A 15944-nucleotide genomic window follows, 5' to 3' on the forward strand; every position below is an offset into this window, starting at 1 on the left:
GCACCCAGAATGCACGGTTGACAACCCCTCCCCTGCCACCCTGTATCCATCCCCCCAGCTTGGGTTGAAGCAGTGGCAGATGGGAATCACTTTGCTCTGACTTCTTGTCTTGGTACCATTTTCCAGAAATAAGGGTGTTTATTTTGATTAAATTCAAATAGAATTTAAACTGCGAACATTTGGCCGCTTTTTAACGATTTGTTAGACAGGGACTGTACACGTCGACTTACCAACATAGAAGATGTTGTGAATTTTAACTGCAGGTATTAAATTTGGTTAGATGTAGTAGAAATGTAGGTCAACTTATTTATTTTACGTGTAAGAGTGTTGTGGCTTAGTCCTGCTAAATGAATAAACTGCTATACATGTAATGTATGTTTATTTTCAGCTAAATGAACTGTAATGTAATGTATGGGAAGTACACATATGATCATATGCATATACACAATACAACATCCAATCATTCAAAAATACTAGGGCTGTGTACTGGCGAGAGTTTGGCGATATGATATGTATCATGATGCAGGGCTTACAATTCAATATATCACAGAACTGTCATGGGATAAAGAACCATGTGCGTAAAATCTGAGTAGAAGAAGTCTACTTTTTTATGCAAACAGAACAGGGGGATCTGCATTTGCATTTATTACAATCCCTGTAACATCAAACATCATAGCACTGCTTTACGAGGGCGCTTATCTTTGCACATGTTGTAAAGTATTGACTGAGTTCATCTTTGCATGTAAACTATTCATTAAACATAGACACAGTGTTTTGGAGAATTGATACAATATCACATAATATCGCGATACGATACTGTATCGATATTTCCTTACAGCTTTACAAAATATAACTCTTTTTATTGAAGCTAGTACAAAACCATGAAAATGAATCGTATTAGTGGTGACAGATAATCATGTGTGAACCAACAAGACAATGTGTAGATTTTTCTTTGTGAATTCAAGTCATCTGACCACTTCTACCCCCCCCCCCCCCCCCTCCGGTGATCCACCATGAAACCCTGCAAGCCACTGCCTGACAGTCTGATGATTGGCAGGTACCCCATGAGAGCTGTATGTGTGCATGTGGGGGGATGGTGAGTGTGTGGTGATGTCAGTCATCTCAGACTCAGCCGCATGTTTATTATTGCATATATGTATTTTTGTTTCGTTCCATCACAAAACATGACACTGCAATTAGCCCTGTTCACAGTCATGTAGTGGCTGTGCGTTGCTGCAGTGCAGCAGCAGTGGCTTTGATAAGAGTCGGCTACTTGTGTGGAGCATGAGACAAGGTATTATGAATGATTTAGCACTTTGGGCATGAAGGCGCACTGATGTGTGAGGGGTCACATAAAATATCTCTTATTTATTCCTGCTGTCCATTTGTCCATTTAAGGAGTATTGTATAAAATATGTTTAGTTGGATCATAAATTCAGGCTTGATTTGCAGCCTAAGTCAAATGTGCTAACTGAAGTGCTTTTGTTGAAGGGTGGATGCTTATGCAGGGTGACATCTTTCTTGTTTAATTATTTATGTATTTATTTTCCATAAAGGACCTAACCCCCCTGCTGAATTAATCAATGCTGCCTCTGTGCTTCGTCCCCTGTGGGTTAACGCAACCACACGCCTGCAGAAAACCAGATAGTCTGACCGGCCAAATAAAATCATTTACCTGATCCTTTAACTGATAGGACAGAATTAACCCAAACCCCAACAATGATATTTGGACAGCCACACGGCTGGAGGTATGATGCAAGATATGGTGTTCAGACAAAGATAAGAGAAACAACAAGGGGAAGAAAGAAAAACACACAAAGCCTAAAACAAGAGTCAGGGATAACAAATGTTCTCTTTGTGTAATCTTTGGTCGGCAGAATAAAAACAATGTTAGTGGAATGAAAACGTGGCTGTGGTGTTGTATTGACTCAACAGTGTTTCAGGCTATAAATCATGTGTTTTTCAGTATTTTTCCACCGCAGCCCACAGAGAGGAAAAGCTTGGAGCTTTAATTTGGAATATGATCAAAGAATCCAGTTGGTGTATAGGCTATAAAAAGACATAATCTACCAAATGTCCCATCTGCTTCTGCAGCAACGCATCACTGGGATAAGTCCTAACGTAGAAATAATCAGATTCATGTTATTACCATCAAATGAGGAAAGTGAGAAGCTGCACATGAACCACACCTTATTCTATTTATTTTGTAGGTGGAGAATGCAATAAAGAATTATGTTATGTTATACATCTTTTTTATTGGATTATTTTGGCTGAACCGCTGATGGGTGTTTTAATTTCACCACCATGTCAGTAATTAAGGACGGCCACATTGTCATGAAATAGATATATAAGATTATATCTCTAAATTGAAGCTACTGTTGGATTAACCCCGTGTGTAAAACATGGGACATTAATGGACAAGAAAAACTATTATGCCCTTTATTATCTGAGGGAATCATGACCACTCTGTAAAACACAAATGCGCTCCACAGCCCGTACAACCGCCAAGCCCACCTCAAAGTGGAGATAACCCCCCACGAGCGCCGCGGCATTTGACAAGAAAAACAGAAACGAAAAGATGAAACCTGCCTCCTGCGCGCGGGGTGAAAAGACAGCAACAATAGGGCCCTAATCTAGAGGCATTGTCTGAATTCCCAGTCGGAGCCATTTGGAGAACAAAGGCTGGCTTGGTCCCCTCCGACGGCCCGGGACGGGACATCACTCTGATCTCCGCCTGGTAATTCCCTCCCCGGGTCTCGTCAGGGGTGACAGGCGCTGCGAGCAGACAGGTCGCTGAGCGGAGCGGCCTCTTTTTACTCGGTGTGAAGGTTGTTTTTCCTGCTGGGCAAAAAAAACAAACATCGAGGTGTGACCACCGAGGGCGTCGCGACCTCACCGGAACACCGGGCAGCCACAGGGCGGGCCCGTTTCTCCGCTGCAGCCGTCCGTAGCTGTTGCTCAGCTTCGCCTCCGCTGCTTCCCTCTCGTCTTCCTCTACGGTTTGGTGTCTGCCGTAGCGCTTTCTTGCCCCTACCGGAGGGTCGCCTTGAAACCGACACACTGCGAGGAGTGGAGGGGGGTGACATGGGCAGCTTGAAACCGCCTAAAAAAAATGTAATCAACATTTTTTGCAAATGTAACGCGGAGTGGTTTAACTCAAAGGAAACTTATGTATGATCAAATAAACCCCGCGAGAGTATGACAGCACTGTGCACGAGGAGGGATTGAGAGGTCATGTTTGTAAAGCCTCAAAGGTCGACCACCCCCTTTCTGAATTTTGGCATAATGGCACTAAATTAGTACGCCACTTTTTCTCCTCTTCTAATGCAAATCTGTGTGCGTCCCCGCTAAAACACGACTATACACAGAGTATACACAAGGAGACAGCCAGGGTTGCTTCAACTACAGCCTGTTAAAAACATTTGCATACCGAAAGCCGAGAATGACAAATATAGCTGGCATAAAGGCGACCACAAATAAGTCTTAGTGCGTACATGATAATAGACCTGTGATACCTGCCTGCCCATTGATGAGCCTATTTAACTCTAATTAATAAATAAAGGCATAGGCCTTATTCTCAATTTGTACGTTTTAGCTGCACACGAAGCGCCAACAAACTTTGTGGTGGTTAGTGCACACAAAATAATTAAGATTATTGTTATTGTTTGGACTTTTTCTCAGCCTTCATGGCTTTCATGGACGTGTAGGGACGGGCCTAATGGTTGTGCTAATCTATGTTATTGGCTTGGAACACATTCACCTTTCTTTTTTCCCTGTAACCATAGGCTTATATCCATAATGACTGGCCTATTATGTGTTGTCTTGGGTTTGCCTATGGGAAAACAACGCCCAAATGAAATTGAATAATTCAATTAGGAATAATTGATGGTCCTTTAGAAATCGTGAGATTGTTATCTCGAGTTTATATTTGCATTCAGGCATCTCTTTCCTTTTTAGAGGGGAGCAGGGGTGTAATGGGAAAGTGAACTACTGGCTATTATCCACTACTAGTGAGACGACACACACCATTTAAAACGAATGTAATATTTTTAAGGGTAACAACGCCCCCATACTTTCCGCTTCCAAATCTTTGAGCGTCTATTATAATTAGCATGGAAATGGGTGGGGGGGGTCGCCTTGAAACTGCCCCCCCACCACTAAAAAAAAACCCACCGCTTGTTCTGATCACTCAGTCCTGAAGGGAGAGGGGACCTTGAAACGGCTCAACCTCCTTGCTCCATAATTGGTTTTATAGTGCTGGCGAGCGGCCAGGGTGGTTTTTGTTTTTTAACACTGGGACTTTTATTGACACTCCGTGCAGCCAATCAGACAGCAGCTGTGAGAAACGTACTGTGCTGCTCTGGGGTTGGGTGGTAGCGAGGGAGATGGGCGGGGCTTGCAAAAACAATGCTGTGTTTCATTGCTGAGGAGTTTACGGACGCGTCAGGGGCTCCCCCCCACCCCAGTTATCCCCCAGTTTACCTTCGGACGAGCCTGTAATGGACTACTCCAGTTCTCCGAGCAACCTGGACGGATTTTAGGAAACGTTTGCATTTTTAGCTCCTTCCCCTCAGGTTTTCCACATTCAAGTAAGCCGTCGGCATGTTTTTTTTCTTGTTTGTTTTTCTTTTTCCACATAAAATGTCCGAGTTCTCGGTGTTTAAAAACATAATTTGGGCTGGAAATGTGAGTGAAAAGGGCGCGGAGGGTTTTTGCATACGACATTTTGGATTTTTTAGAGGCTGTTGTCGGTGTTATAATCCCACTTTTGAGACGTTTCCGCCGAGAAAGTTTTGTGTGTGTCTTTAATGGAACCGTGAAAAGTTTGAAACGTGGCTGAAATGCTGCCGTGCTCCTCCGCCGCCGTGCCGCATGGGTCACAACGGAGCAAGGATACCATTTAACTAATGTGTATTTCAGAGGGCTTTTAGAGGCAACATTTGTGTCTGTGGAGGTATTTATTTTGAGGTAAAAAGGTTTATTGTGATTTCTGAACGAGCCATTCTTCAGATCCCGCCCGCCTGGATATCACGAGTCGTTGCTGTACTTGTGTTTGCTTGTAGCCTTTGAAGGTTAACTCGACTTTCGCCTTGTTTTTAACTTAAATTCATATAGCTCACAGTGTTTGGCAAGTGTCTATTATCGTACAATATGTACAAAAAATAAAATAAGTTTTCTTAAAACACCACATTTTCATCCCCTTGTTGCCTTCGGATTAAGTCGCAATAGCTTGTTGTTGTTCTCCTGAAAGTGACTTTTATTATATATTTGTGTTTTTTAATATGACACATGCATATACCTGTGAAGATTGTGTTTTATCATTTGTTTTGCAAAATGATTAAAATCGACATTTTAACAGATACAAGACTCGTTGCTCGGGTCGATGCTGGTTTGAACTGAATATCCGTGGATTTATCACGTGAAACACAGCATTATATATTTAAACTAGTTCAAACTAAGGTCCTGGATGTGGTCCGTAGTTGTTAAACAGTGGTCTGAAGTGTTTACGGGTTGGGTTTTGATTTCTTTCCCTGGGCAGCACCCATGTCCAAATGCGAAGTAGCCCGGACTAAATTCGCATCTGTGGGCAACAAAACACCGCTAACCCCGCTGATTAATGATGCAGGCTTTTGCAACCTTATTTATTTTTAACCCGTTTGAAATTTATATTTGATGCGCCTCCAGTATTTATGGTGTATTGGTTTACAGGGCGACTCGACCCATAGCCTACATTGCTGGTTTACGCTTTAGGAAACAGCTGGGTAATCGGAAAAGGCAGAATAGGTGGTTAAAATTTGACCGTATGCGTTTCCATCGCATGATCGCTGGTTGTTTTCATGGCCGGGGCAGAGCTGCTGTCCGCCCGTCTCCTGGTTGTGTTTCCCTGGGAAGCGGAGCCCCGCATCGGCTGCCTGCCTGCTCGGTGTGAAGTGCAGAGGGGGTGGATTGCTGCTACTCTGACATTAGATCATAATATTGTAGAATTGAGTTAAAGCTGCATTAAGACCTACAGTTCAGATACACCAGGAGCAACTCGTTTGGTCTTACTGTCGATCAGCTTATTCAACGTTTAGTTTTTCAAGTGGTTTTCCAAACTGCGTCATTGCACATATGCCTGTTCGCTGGAAAGAGGAGAAATCATAAAACTACCAATTTTCTACAGTTTATTTAGTGTGTCTTTTTAGATTATATATGAAGCGAATGTTTTCTTGTTGTATTTTTTTTTAGGTCAGCAGGATGGCTGAAAAGGAGCCCGAATCGCCTGGAAAACTAAAGACATTATTATAGCCAGAATTGGCTTTTTCGGAATAGGGGGCCTATCCGAACGGACTATTTCTTTTCACAACTTTCCCCACTGTGGATAATGGATGGCAGAGATTTTGGACCTCCCCGATCCGTCCACGTACCACCACCGTTGTTGGCGGGGCTCGCAATGGAGTCTCACCGACTCGGAGCAGCAGCAGCAGCCGGGAGGATCCCTCCCTCGCCCGGTCACTTGGGCGCGAGTCATCCGCCGCCTCTCCACTCCGGGAAATTCTTGCCATCGGCCATTAACCTACATCCACATCACAGTAAGTTTATGATGTTTGACTGCTTGCAATGTGTAATGTGACTGCCACAGAAGCACATCTATCAAATATTAACTTGAAATAACGCTGCGCAAAATTGCGCACAGCTTGTGGCTGCCTGTGCGGTCATCGCTTGGATGTCGCTACGCTGCTAGGTTGGAAATGTACCCAGATGTAGATTTCATAAGGAGGTGTGGCTGTTTTTAAAGCTGTGACAAGTTTCAGATGTCAAAGTATGGGATTGTCAGCCTTTTCATTAGCGGACAATTACCTGGCAGTTTGTGTTTGAAAAAAAAAAACAGGTCTCGCACTGTTGAGGGTTGTGGTGTGGGTGTTGTTGCAGCAGTATGCAAGTCAGGGTGCAATGGCCCTGGATCGCTTGTGAACCATTACACCGTCATTGCTGTGTGAGCAAATGCAGTGTGTGTGTTCGGGAGACTGGGGGTGGTAAAGTTGCGACCTCAGAGGAATGACAGACCTCTTACCCTGTTAGTGGAAAATTGCTGGAGTGTTTGAGAGAGGTACAAATGGCAGTGGTCCAGTCTCCTGTATTTGGAGTAAAAGCCACTCTCCTGGAACATTTGGCAAATGGCTGATGCTGCTTTAACCTGCATTTGTGTTGGACATCTCTGCTGGTGTGTGTGTGTGTGTGAGTGTGAGAAAGCAGAGATGGAGTAGTGAAGTACACACTTAAATTAGTATGTTGGGTGCAAAAACTGGATTGTTTTGATGTGTTTGACCATATAATAGGTGTGGCATGAACCAGGCAGGTGCTCTTTAAAGCAAACCCCCATGTGTTTGTTTACATTGTGTGTGTGTGTGTGCGTTGTAATACCCATCTTTTCATCAGCTGATCATCTACAGTATTCCTGGTGATTTTACTTTTACTGCCACGCACAGTGATGTCTGCTCCTGCTATTAGTAATGGAAGCCATGAAATAACATTGTGCCAAAAAACAGATGCAAATCTTGCATGTTTGCATCTGTTTTTGTGGTCAAAGGGAAATTCAGAACGCTGTCATCTAGGTTCAAAGTGTGTGTGTGTGTGTGTGTGTTGGAAAATAGTTCTGCTGTGTGTTTTGGAAAATGGAAAGTCTGACAAAATGCTCTCTGTTACTTACATCCCCCTGATGTAGCTGCAGACAGATACAGTTACAGATTCTCTGTTTTCTTTTCAAGGGTAAACCCCGGAGATAATCATATTTCGGTTTAGTTGTGTTCCCCCATCCTCCTTATTGTTTTTGAGCGTGGGTTCAATGCAGTACTTGTCACTTTGGAGCGTACTAGAGGTCTAGAAAAGTGAAGCGATGCTCCCAGGGCAGGGCTCTGATGAAGCGTTAATTTGACACACCGACAGATCCCACACACTCACCTCGCACATGAAAAAGCTGTCAGAGATGAAATCAACTCTCAGCAGGGAGCGGCAGGATGATTGATGGGTGCGCCGCGGTTAAGATGTGCCATTTTATTGCAGCTAGGTGAACTAATTTTGGTGGAAATATTTGCGGTGAAATGATCAGATGTGTGGATTTTTTGTAAGCAAACACCATTACTGGGTAAAAATGTGTCTTTGTAGCAGCAGTGTGTTTCTGTCAGAATGCTGTTCCTCCGTTTCCCCTCCTGTGGCTCTGAAATGAGCAAGACATTGCTGTGTGTGTGTGTGTGTGTGTGTGTGTGTGTGTGTGGACTTGCTTGTGTGGAACAACTTGATGTGTAGCTGGGGGGGGGAGGTTGTGAAGTGGAATTGACCCAACCACCGTTCCAGCCCAGATTGGCAGTTTAAACACTCCTTTAAGACGGGATGCATTTTATTCTGCCTACACACTGACCTCCTCACACTCTGACTCTCATCTCACACAGTCTCCACCCACTAAAGCGCTGCACTGTACGATACAGGTCATTTAGCTTTATGACATTCCTCAATATCAAATCCCCACACATTACATTAACCAAACCCAATTGAGATCTCAGTCCCATGCTTGTAATAACACTATACAGCCCTGTTACATGATAATTACCCGGTAATTGCAAATGTTCATAATGTTCCCGTTTATTTGCAATAAACAGCGTGGCTCAAGGACCCGGCGTGCAATCAGAGGAGCCAAGGTTGCCCCTGCTACTGTTGTTGTTTACATGTGTTTCGTGGAATTCAAGGCGCTTGTTGTTTTTGTCTGACCTTTGGATAGCGGGGTTGACTGCTTATAGCTGTGCCAACACTCCCTTATTTCCCAGGAGTCTCTTGTTTTCTGTTTTAGTTCAGTTTTAACCGGATTTCCACCTGACTTAACAGAGTGTCTTCTATATTTCCACAAGTGTGTGTGTGTGTGTGTGTGTGTGTGTGTGTGTGTGTGTGTGTGTGTGTGTGTGTGTGTGTGTGTGTGTGTGTGTGTGTGTGGCAGCTCAACAATTGTTTTAAATGCATTGTGACGCTGCAGAGTGTGTTGACATTTAAGCTGCTTGCACACTCTGTAAAGACATCATTTTCCATCTGCAAAACCCCACAGCACCTATCCCTATTCATTCACACAGGTTTTTTATCTAAACACGATGAGGTCTGAGTCACTGTTTATAGACGTTAAAATGCTGTAAATGGGCCTCTGTCTCGAGGAGGCCTGCCGGAGCCTCCATCACCAGATTGAGGCCATCTGTCCTCTCCTCTCCCTCTGGCAGCAGAGAGCAGCAGAGGTAGGACCTGCTGAAATGAGCCTGCACTGCCGGTGCCGGAGAGACTCCACTATTACTGTTAAATAGAGCTGTAATTAGTTGACTGATCGATAGACACTATCACTATTTTCAAAATCTATTGATCGTCTAAAAGTATTTGTTCATGCAAAAATGGTTTTGGAATGACTAGTCAAGACATCACCTTGGATTTTGAGAAACTGGGATAGACAATCTTTCACTATTTTTATAGACTAATAAATCGATGAATCTAGAAAATAATCTGGAGATTAATGAAAGTTTTCGTTAGTTGCATCCATCCATCGATTTTTTGACCAGATGAGTATAAGCATGACTCGATACATTTTTTCATGTCCGATACGGCAACCATGATTATCTACTGATACCGTCTTATTCCCTCTTAAACAACCAAAAACCCTCACGCTCCAACTGTGAAACAAATGTAGGAAGAAATACAGAGCCCACAACACAGTTTTACTGTTTTACTTCTTCTTTTTAATGTCTCACACTCAGAACTTTTAGCCGCATTTGAGTGGTCAGCACAATTCAGACATTCAAAATTCAAATTAAAGTCCAACGTCGTGCAGAACTTCACATCTAAATATCTAGAACAACAAAGGAATTATAATTCCAGTGTGAAATACTGGAAATAACTCAACAATCAATGTTTATTGTTTAGGCAAATTGATCGTATTGGATTATACTTAAAAAAAGAAGACTTTTTTTTGTGCTGGATATCAGATCCAGTGATTTTATTTATTTTTGGCCAGTACCTCACCGATACTACAGGATCGGCGTATCCCTAGTAGATTACTCCAATTACTGCTACGCTGCAGGAAACTTAAAACACCTCTCTCCCCGTGCACCAGCAGCTTCTTTCCCAGGTGTTGCGAGCGGTAATGATTGCAGAAGCATACATAAACTGGGTGCAGGATAAATCTCTGTTGTGTTAAACCAACTGGGCTTTGTTGTAGATGATTACTGTAACTGTATGGAATGACCTTACACGTCATACCGCTTGGAACAAATGCTTGTTTAATGAGGCGCACTAGGGAGACGAAAGGGATAACACGTCCGAACCAGCAACTTTTCTCTCTCACACACACACACACACACTTTGAGTGTTCACTTGGGAGTAGCAGAAGATAGGAGTGAGACGCAGAGGCAAATGTCGGTGTTGTAGCGAGTGCCGAGAAGGAGAGTCAATAGATGAAGACGGCTCAAGAAAAATGGAGAAGGAGAACTATGTGGGCACAATCCCTAAGGCGGAAAGCAGCGGGGGGGGTTTACGGGATAAGAGCTAAGGTTTTGTGTGTGTGATGGGAACGGTGTAGATTGAGGTCTGGTGTATGAGAATGGGAGCATGTGATTGTGCTTAGTGCAGTCAGAGCCGGGGTTTCCCCCCGGGACTCTCTGTTGTTGTGGTCAGGATAAATCTCTTCCTTTCTCGCTGCACACTCTTACACGGTTAGATTAATGTGGTAGCCCTTCATATGTTCTCTCTCTGTCTGTCTCTCTCACACACACATGCGCGCGCAAGAGTGTAAGCATAATTCATGAAGCTTGCGGGGCAGGGCAGGGTTGTCTTGGCCTACACCAATTTGTCTTTCACGCCACTTGGCTAGTGTGTCTGTGTACGTTAATATTAATGTGGGGAGTGTGCGCTTATATGTATTCAAGACACAGGTGTGTGTGTGTGTGAGAAGATGTGGCTCGGACACGTCCCCTCTCAGATTAATTGAATCTTTCAGGAGAGAAAACGGGCCCCTTAAGAGAAAGCAAAGCCACTGCTGCCCTGCTACAATAAACCTGTCGGAGGTAGACAAACGACACACGCACATGACGCACACACACAGCTGTCAAACACAAGAGTTGTGTGTGTGTGTGTGTGTGTGTGTGTGTGTGTGTGTGTGTGTGTGTGTGTGTGTGTGTGTGTGTGTGTGTGTGTGTAAACGAACGTGCCGTGGCATGTTGAAATACCCAAAGCATTAGCTAAGTCGTTCACTCTGCCAGAACCCTCCCTTTAACACAAACAACAGCCTCCAACAGACAAAGGTCAAACACTGCGTTATGTCTGTCTGAGTCTCTGCGTGTCCCATTACATAAGGTTTATAATATTCCTCCCAGGCAGCATACATAGTTAAGATTTCAAATGTGCTGTGACATGTAAGAGACACACAGAGCAGTTTGACATGTGAGGAAAAGTCTACCGGTAATTTGACTGTTTTATGTGGCACCAAGACAACCTGCACGTTTGACTGTTTTAACGCCCGATATTTATTTTGAAAGCACCCCAAAGATTTACCGATAAATCTTTAGCCTCTAAAATCGAATGAATGACACACTCGCTCTGTCGTTGCTGAGGTTTTTGCTGAGCACTGACATCACAGATTAACCCATCCGTGCCCAAAGACAATACAACTTTGACATTTTTAAATCACGTGAAGAATCACACTTTAATCAACAGTCAAAGTCTGGAGTTTTGAAAAATAATAAAAAGATACCTGCATTATGTTAATTAAATGTCTTCCACATAAAACATTTCAGCCATTTTCTTATCATATCAGCCTGTATGGGCTAATACCCATTGGTTGCGAGCACCAATGGGTTTATCTTAATCTTATCACTGAGAAATGTCCTGTCTACATCCTTCGCATAACAATATTAGATCCTTGCCCGTCAGTCAGCACCGCGGTAGTTTTGTGTTTTAAGATACATTTTAAACCAAAAGTCGACCAACCTTGAGCTACAAGTGCAGATGCATGTGGCATTTGTTCTTGAATGTATGTGCATGTGTGTTTCATTGCAACTGTGCATGCCATTCTGTCTGTGTGTGACACCGCAAGCTTGTGTGCGCGCGCCTGTTGCGAGCGTGTTTTCCTTTGCTGGTATCGAGGAGTGTGTCAAAATAACACCTGCCGTCTTCACAGGAGATTTCTGAGTGCAGCAGCATGGCACAGCAAGACTCGAACACACACATGAGGTGTGTTCACATCCAACTGTCAGGGCGACGTTTGCATGAGAGAGTTGCATTCCTATTTAAACAATGTTACAACATATAACGATGACACAGACACAAGCTCATTTCCGTTGCATCTACACCTTACTAACGAGCCAAACTTGTTCCTTAACTTCTCACACATGGCACCTGTGATTTGAATAATGTATTCCAGCAAATGTAAACATAACCTTAGCATAGTCCAGATTTAATACTCAGAAATATACATAAACTGTTCAGTAACTAAAGAACATGCATAAAATGGCAATATAAGAAATCAACCAAATATAACCAAAAGTGTGTACATGCGTATAAACACACACTCACCACAGTAACGCAACACAAATGTGTGCAAACGTCCCCAGTAGCAGAGGGTCAGGGGTGTGAAGCACGTAAGCTCAAACTGTTTCGGATCATTTTGGTTTTGGCTTAAGTTGGCAAATTTAATATTATTATTCCAAGAAAGTAATAAAGAAATTGGTTTCTGCACCACTGATGTAATTACAGCAATGGTGTGCAGCTGTTTGTGGGAGTGACGGCAAGATGGATAGTTTTCTTCAATTAAATCTTTATTGCCAAGAGATTTACAACGTCAGATAATTTCTTTATTTATGAAGTCCTGTTGATGGATTCTGGTGTCTCGAGTCTTGTATAATTTTTATAGTTCTATATGTATGTTGTTCTTATTTTAGTGTCTCCTTATTATTTATTCTTTTACTTTCTCTTTTTATCTGTAATGCTGTCCCCGTGCTACGGCAACAACTGAATGACCCCACTGAGGAGCGATAAAGCTTCATCATAAGATAGATGTCAGTTTTTCCTTTTTAAGATTTCTTTAAATTCTTTAATTTAATTTAATTTCAAGCTCTTGGTTTTGTCACAAGCGCCATCTTCCCCATATTACTCGCAACATCTTTTAAAACCTTTTTTTATAAGTCTTATTAACAAAGAGATATCTGTTGCTTGCCAGTAGTGCTGTCCTCGACTAAAGTAATTGTTTAGTTGACTAACACTCGTACAATTACGTTGAAGTTGATTTAAATCGACTGACCTGAGAATGGCGTTCCTCCACGATGAATCATGTGAAACCCGTTAAATCTTGTGTTTACCAAAGATGAGCTCGTACATCAGCTGCAACAGTACATACATTTGTACCACATTTGTTTCTTCAAATGTATTTCCTTTGCAAGCGTATTGTGTAATTTATCAACAAAGCATAGCCACATCTGATATTACCCCGTTACAATGTGGTTTTCCAAACTAAAGGTTGACGTGTCGTAACGTGAACTTGTCACAGAGCGGAAACATTTTCAAGTGAAGCTGAGAAACTGTTCGGCTTGAGCTCACAAACAAAATAATTTCCTCTATACAACTGGGAGGGAAAGATAACAAGACTTTTGAAATCATTAACAGACATTAAACCACATGTGCACAGCCTGCACACACACACACACACACACACACACACACACACACACACGTAAAGACGGATACGTGTTTCCAGACGTGTTTGCATAACCTGCACACCCTCGCGTGTGTGTGTACCTCTTTTGCTTCTTTACTGTCGGGATTAATGGTTGCCCGTGTCAGTGTGTCGGTTGGTTGTGGCAGAGGCGGACAGCACAGCAGAGTTTTATTGTATGAATGTTTTTCTTGCAGGAAATAAAAAACAGAGATCAATAGAGATTCCCCCTCCAGCTAACCCTGCTCTGAGTACCACTGATGAATAACAGATGGGTTCACAGAGTGTTTGTACGCGTTTCAGCTGCGTGCGTTTGTGGCCAACATTTCTACCACAGATTTTCCTCTCGTATTTTTAAGGCTTTTGTACATGATCCAGTATTGTTGTTTTTGGATTCTGCTGCGTTTCAGTCCATCTTAGATTGATTTGGGATCTTGTTCTCGAGTTTGATTCCTCTGATTTTCTCTGTGTGGGCGGGTTCGTGTGTGTCAGATTTGCCGCTCTATAAGAATTGATCTCCAGCAGCCTTCTCCCCTCTCCGATCTGGAGATATGTTTCTTATGAGGACGTGAACGTGGAGGCTCAGTCAGAACGTGTTGGGGAGTCAGAGAGCGTGTTTCTTGGCAACTTGCTTATCCCAATATGGCAAACTAACTGTGTGTGTGTGTGTGTGTGTGTGTGTGTGTGTGAGAGAGAGAGAAAGCAGAGATGGAGTAGTGAAGGGAGGGAGGAAGGAAGGAAAGGGCTGAGAGAAAAGAGGGTGGGAGGTAATGAAAGAGTAATTCCAAAACATTTAAAGAAACATTTCCCTCTCAGCTACCATTTGAATGTTGTTTCTGGAAGGAGGAGAGCAAATGTTTTCCCTCGTTCTACCCCTCCCTCTTCTTCCTCTCTTGGACTGTTCAGGGAGGGGAATTTGGGAATTGTATTTTTTTTCCCTCATCACGTGTGTGTGCGCTCACTGCACATATGGATAAAGGGCCTGCAGGCGGCTGTGATGCTGAGATTGATCCACACTCTAGTGGGGCATCAACTAGAGTGCGTGTGCGTGTCTGGTGTTTGGCCTGAAGGAATTTAAAACAGCCGACAGCCTGGCAGGACTTTAGCATCCTTGACAGGTGTTGGTAGTGAATGTATTCTGTGTGTTCGTTGAGGGGGTATATGGCTACGTTTTGTTCCTCACACCAGGTAACAATTAGTAAGTGGATTATAGGTGAGAATAATTTGTTAGGACATCATTGTTGGCACGTCTCCTGACACACCGGAGTAATGCGGTAATCGTGTTTGTGGTTCGGTTTGCTTGTTTGATAGCAGGATTACGAAAAAATAACTGGCCAGACTGTCATGAATCTGGTGCAGCATGGGCCAAAGAAGAACCCATTCAATTTTGGAGGAGATCCGAATCACGAGGCTGGAAACACAAATTGTTTTTAATTTTCATTAGCAACATGAGCGAGGGCTTAGCCTTGGCTTCTAGTTGTTTATAATTCCATCTCTTGATCTATCTCTTGATAACAGCCTCACTGTTCACTGTTTGCTCTCTACAGCGGTATCAAAGCGCTATTAAGTTATTGCTGTTGCAAACCAAACATCTCCTGCTGCACAACCAGTGTTTGCTGAAACAATATTCTCAATGCACAAAAGACATTTCATCCTTTTTTAGTTTTCAAAATCATCAAATAGGGAGATGCACGGTTTTCTTGGCACAGTAAAGATGTAAAGTATGCAGATGATGTAGAGCGGGCAACCCATATATAAAGGCTGAGCCCGGGGTCCGACCCTGACCCGCGGCCCTTTGCTGCATGTCATCCGTCCTCTCCCCTTTTTTCTCAAGCTGTACTTGTATCAGTAAAGACCAAAAAAATCATCTTTAAAAAAAGTGTGCAGATGAACCGGACAAAGTAGTATAATCTCTTCTGTGTGTGAATAAGTCTCGGCTTTGATGAATAATAGATTGTATTATTAGACTACACAGATAGTAAGTTCTCCACTCTTGTTGGAGGTAAAAACTCATCGCTCTGCTGCTCTTGTGTGTGTGTGTGTGTGTGTGTGTGTGTGTGTGTGTTCCAGCAGAGTTAACGTACTGAAGGGTAATCTGTGTTTGTGTGTGTCGGTTGTGAATGTTTGCATGTCTGTATATTCCCAGTAATTGGTGTGTGTGTGTGTGTGAAGCTCCTGCCGTGTCTCTGACTCAACGGGCATTCGCTGCAAACCCACACAAAACTGTTTGCAC

General features: G+C 43.1%; 1 protein-coding gene across 2 annotated transcripts in view; it reads left to right on the plus strand.

The window, feature by feature from the left end:
- Positions 1-4427: 4427 nt before the first annotated feature.
- The window catches only part of tnrc18 (trinucleotide repeat containing 18), a 49625-nt gene continuing 38108 nt past the window's right edge, over positions 4428-15944 (plus strand). For both annotated transcript variants that reach the window (XM_029438456.1, XM_029438459.1), the window contains exons 1-2: positions 4428-4589; positions 6229-6572. In XM_029438456.1, coding sequence (XP_029294316.1) covers positions 6365-6572 — 208 coding nt within the window. In that variant the 5' untranslated portion in view covers positions 4428-4589; positions 6229-6364. The remainder of the gene's footprint in view (positions 4590-6228; positions 6573-15944) is intronic.

Source organism: Cottoperca gobio, chromosome 8 (genome assembly GCF_900634415.1).
Source record: "Cottoperca gobio chromosome 8, fCotGob3.1, whole genome shotgun sequence".
Lineage (NCBI taxonomy): Eukaryota > Metazoa > Chordata > Actinopteri > Perciformes > Bovichtidae > Cottoperca > Cottoperca gobio.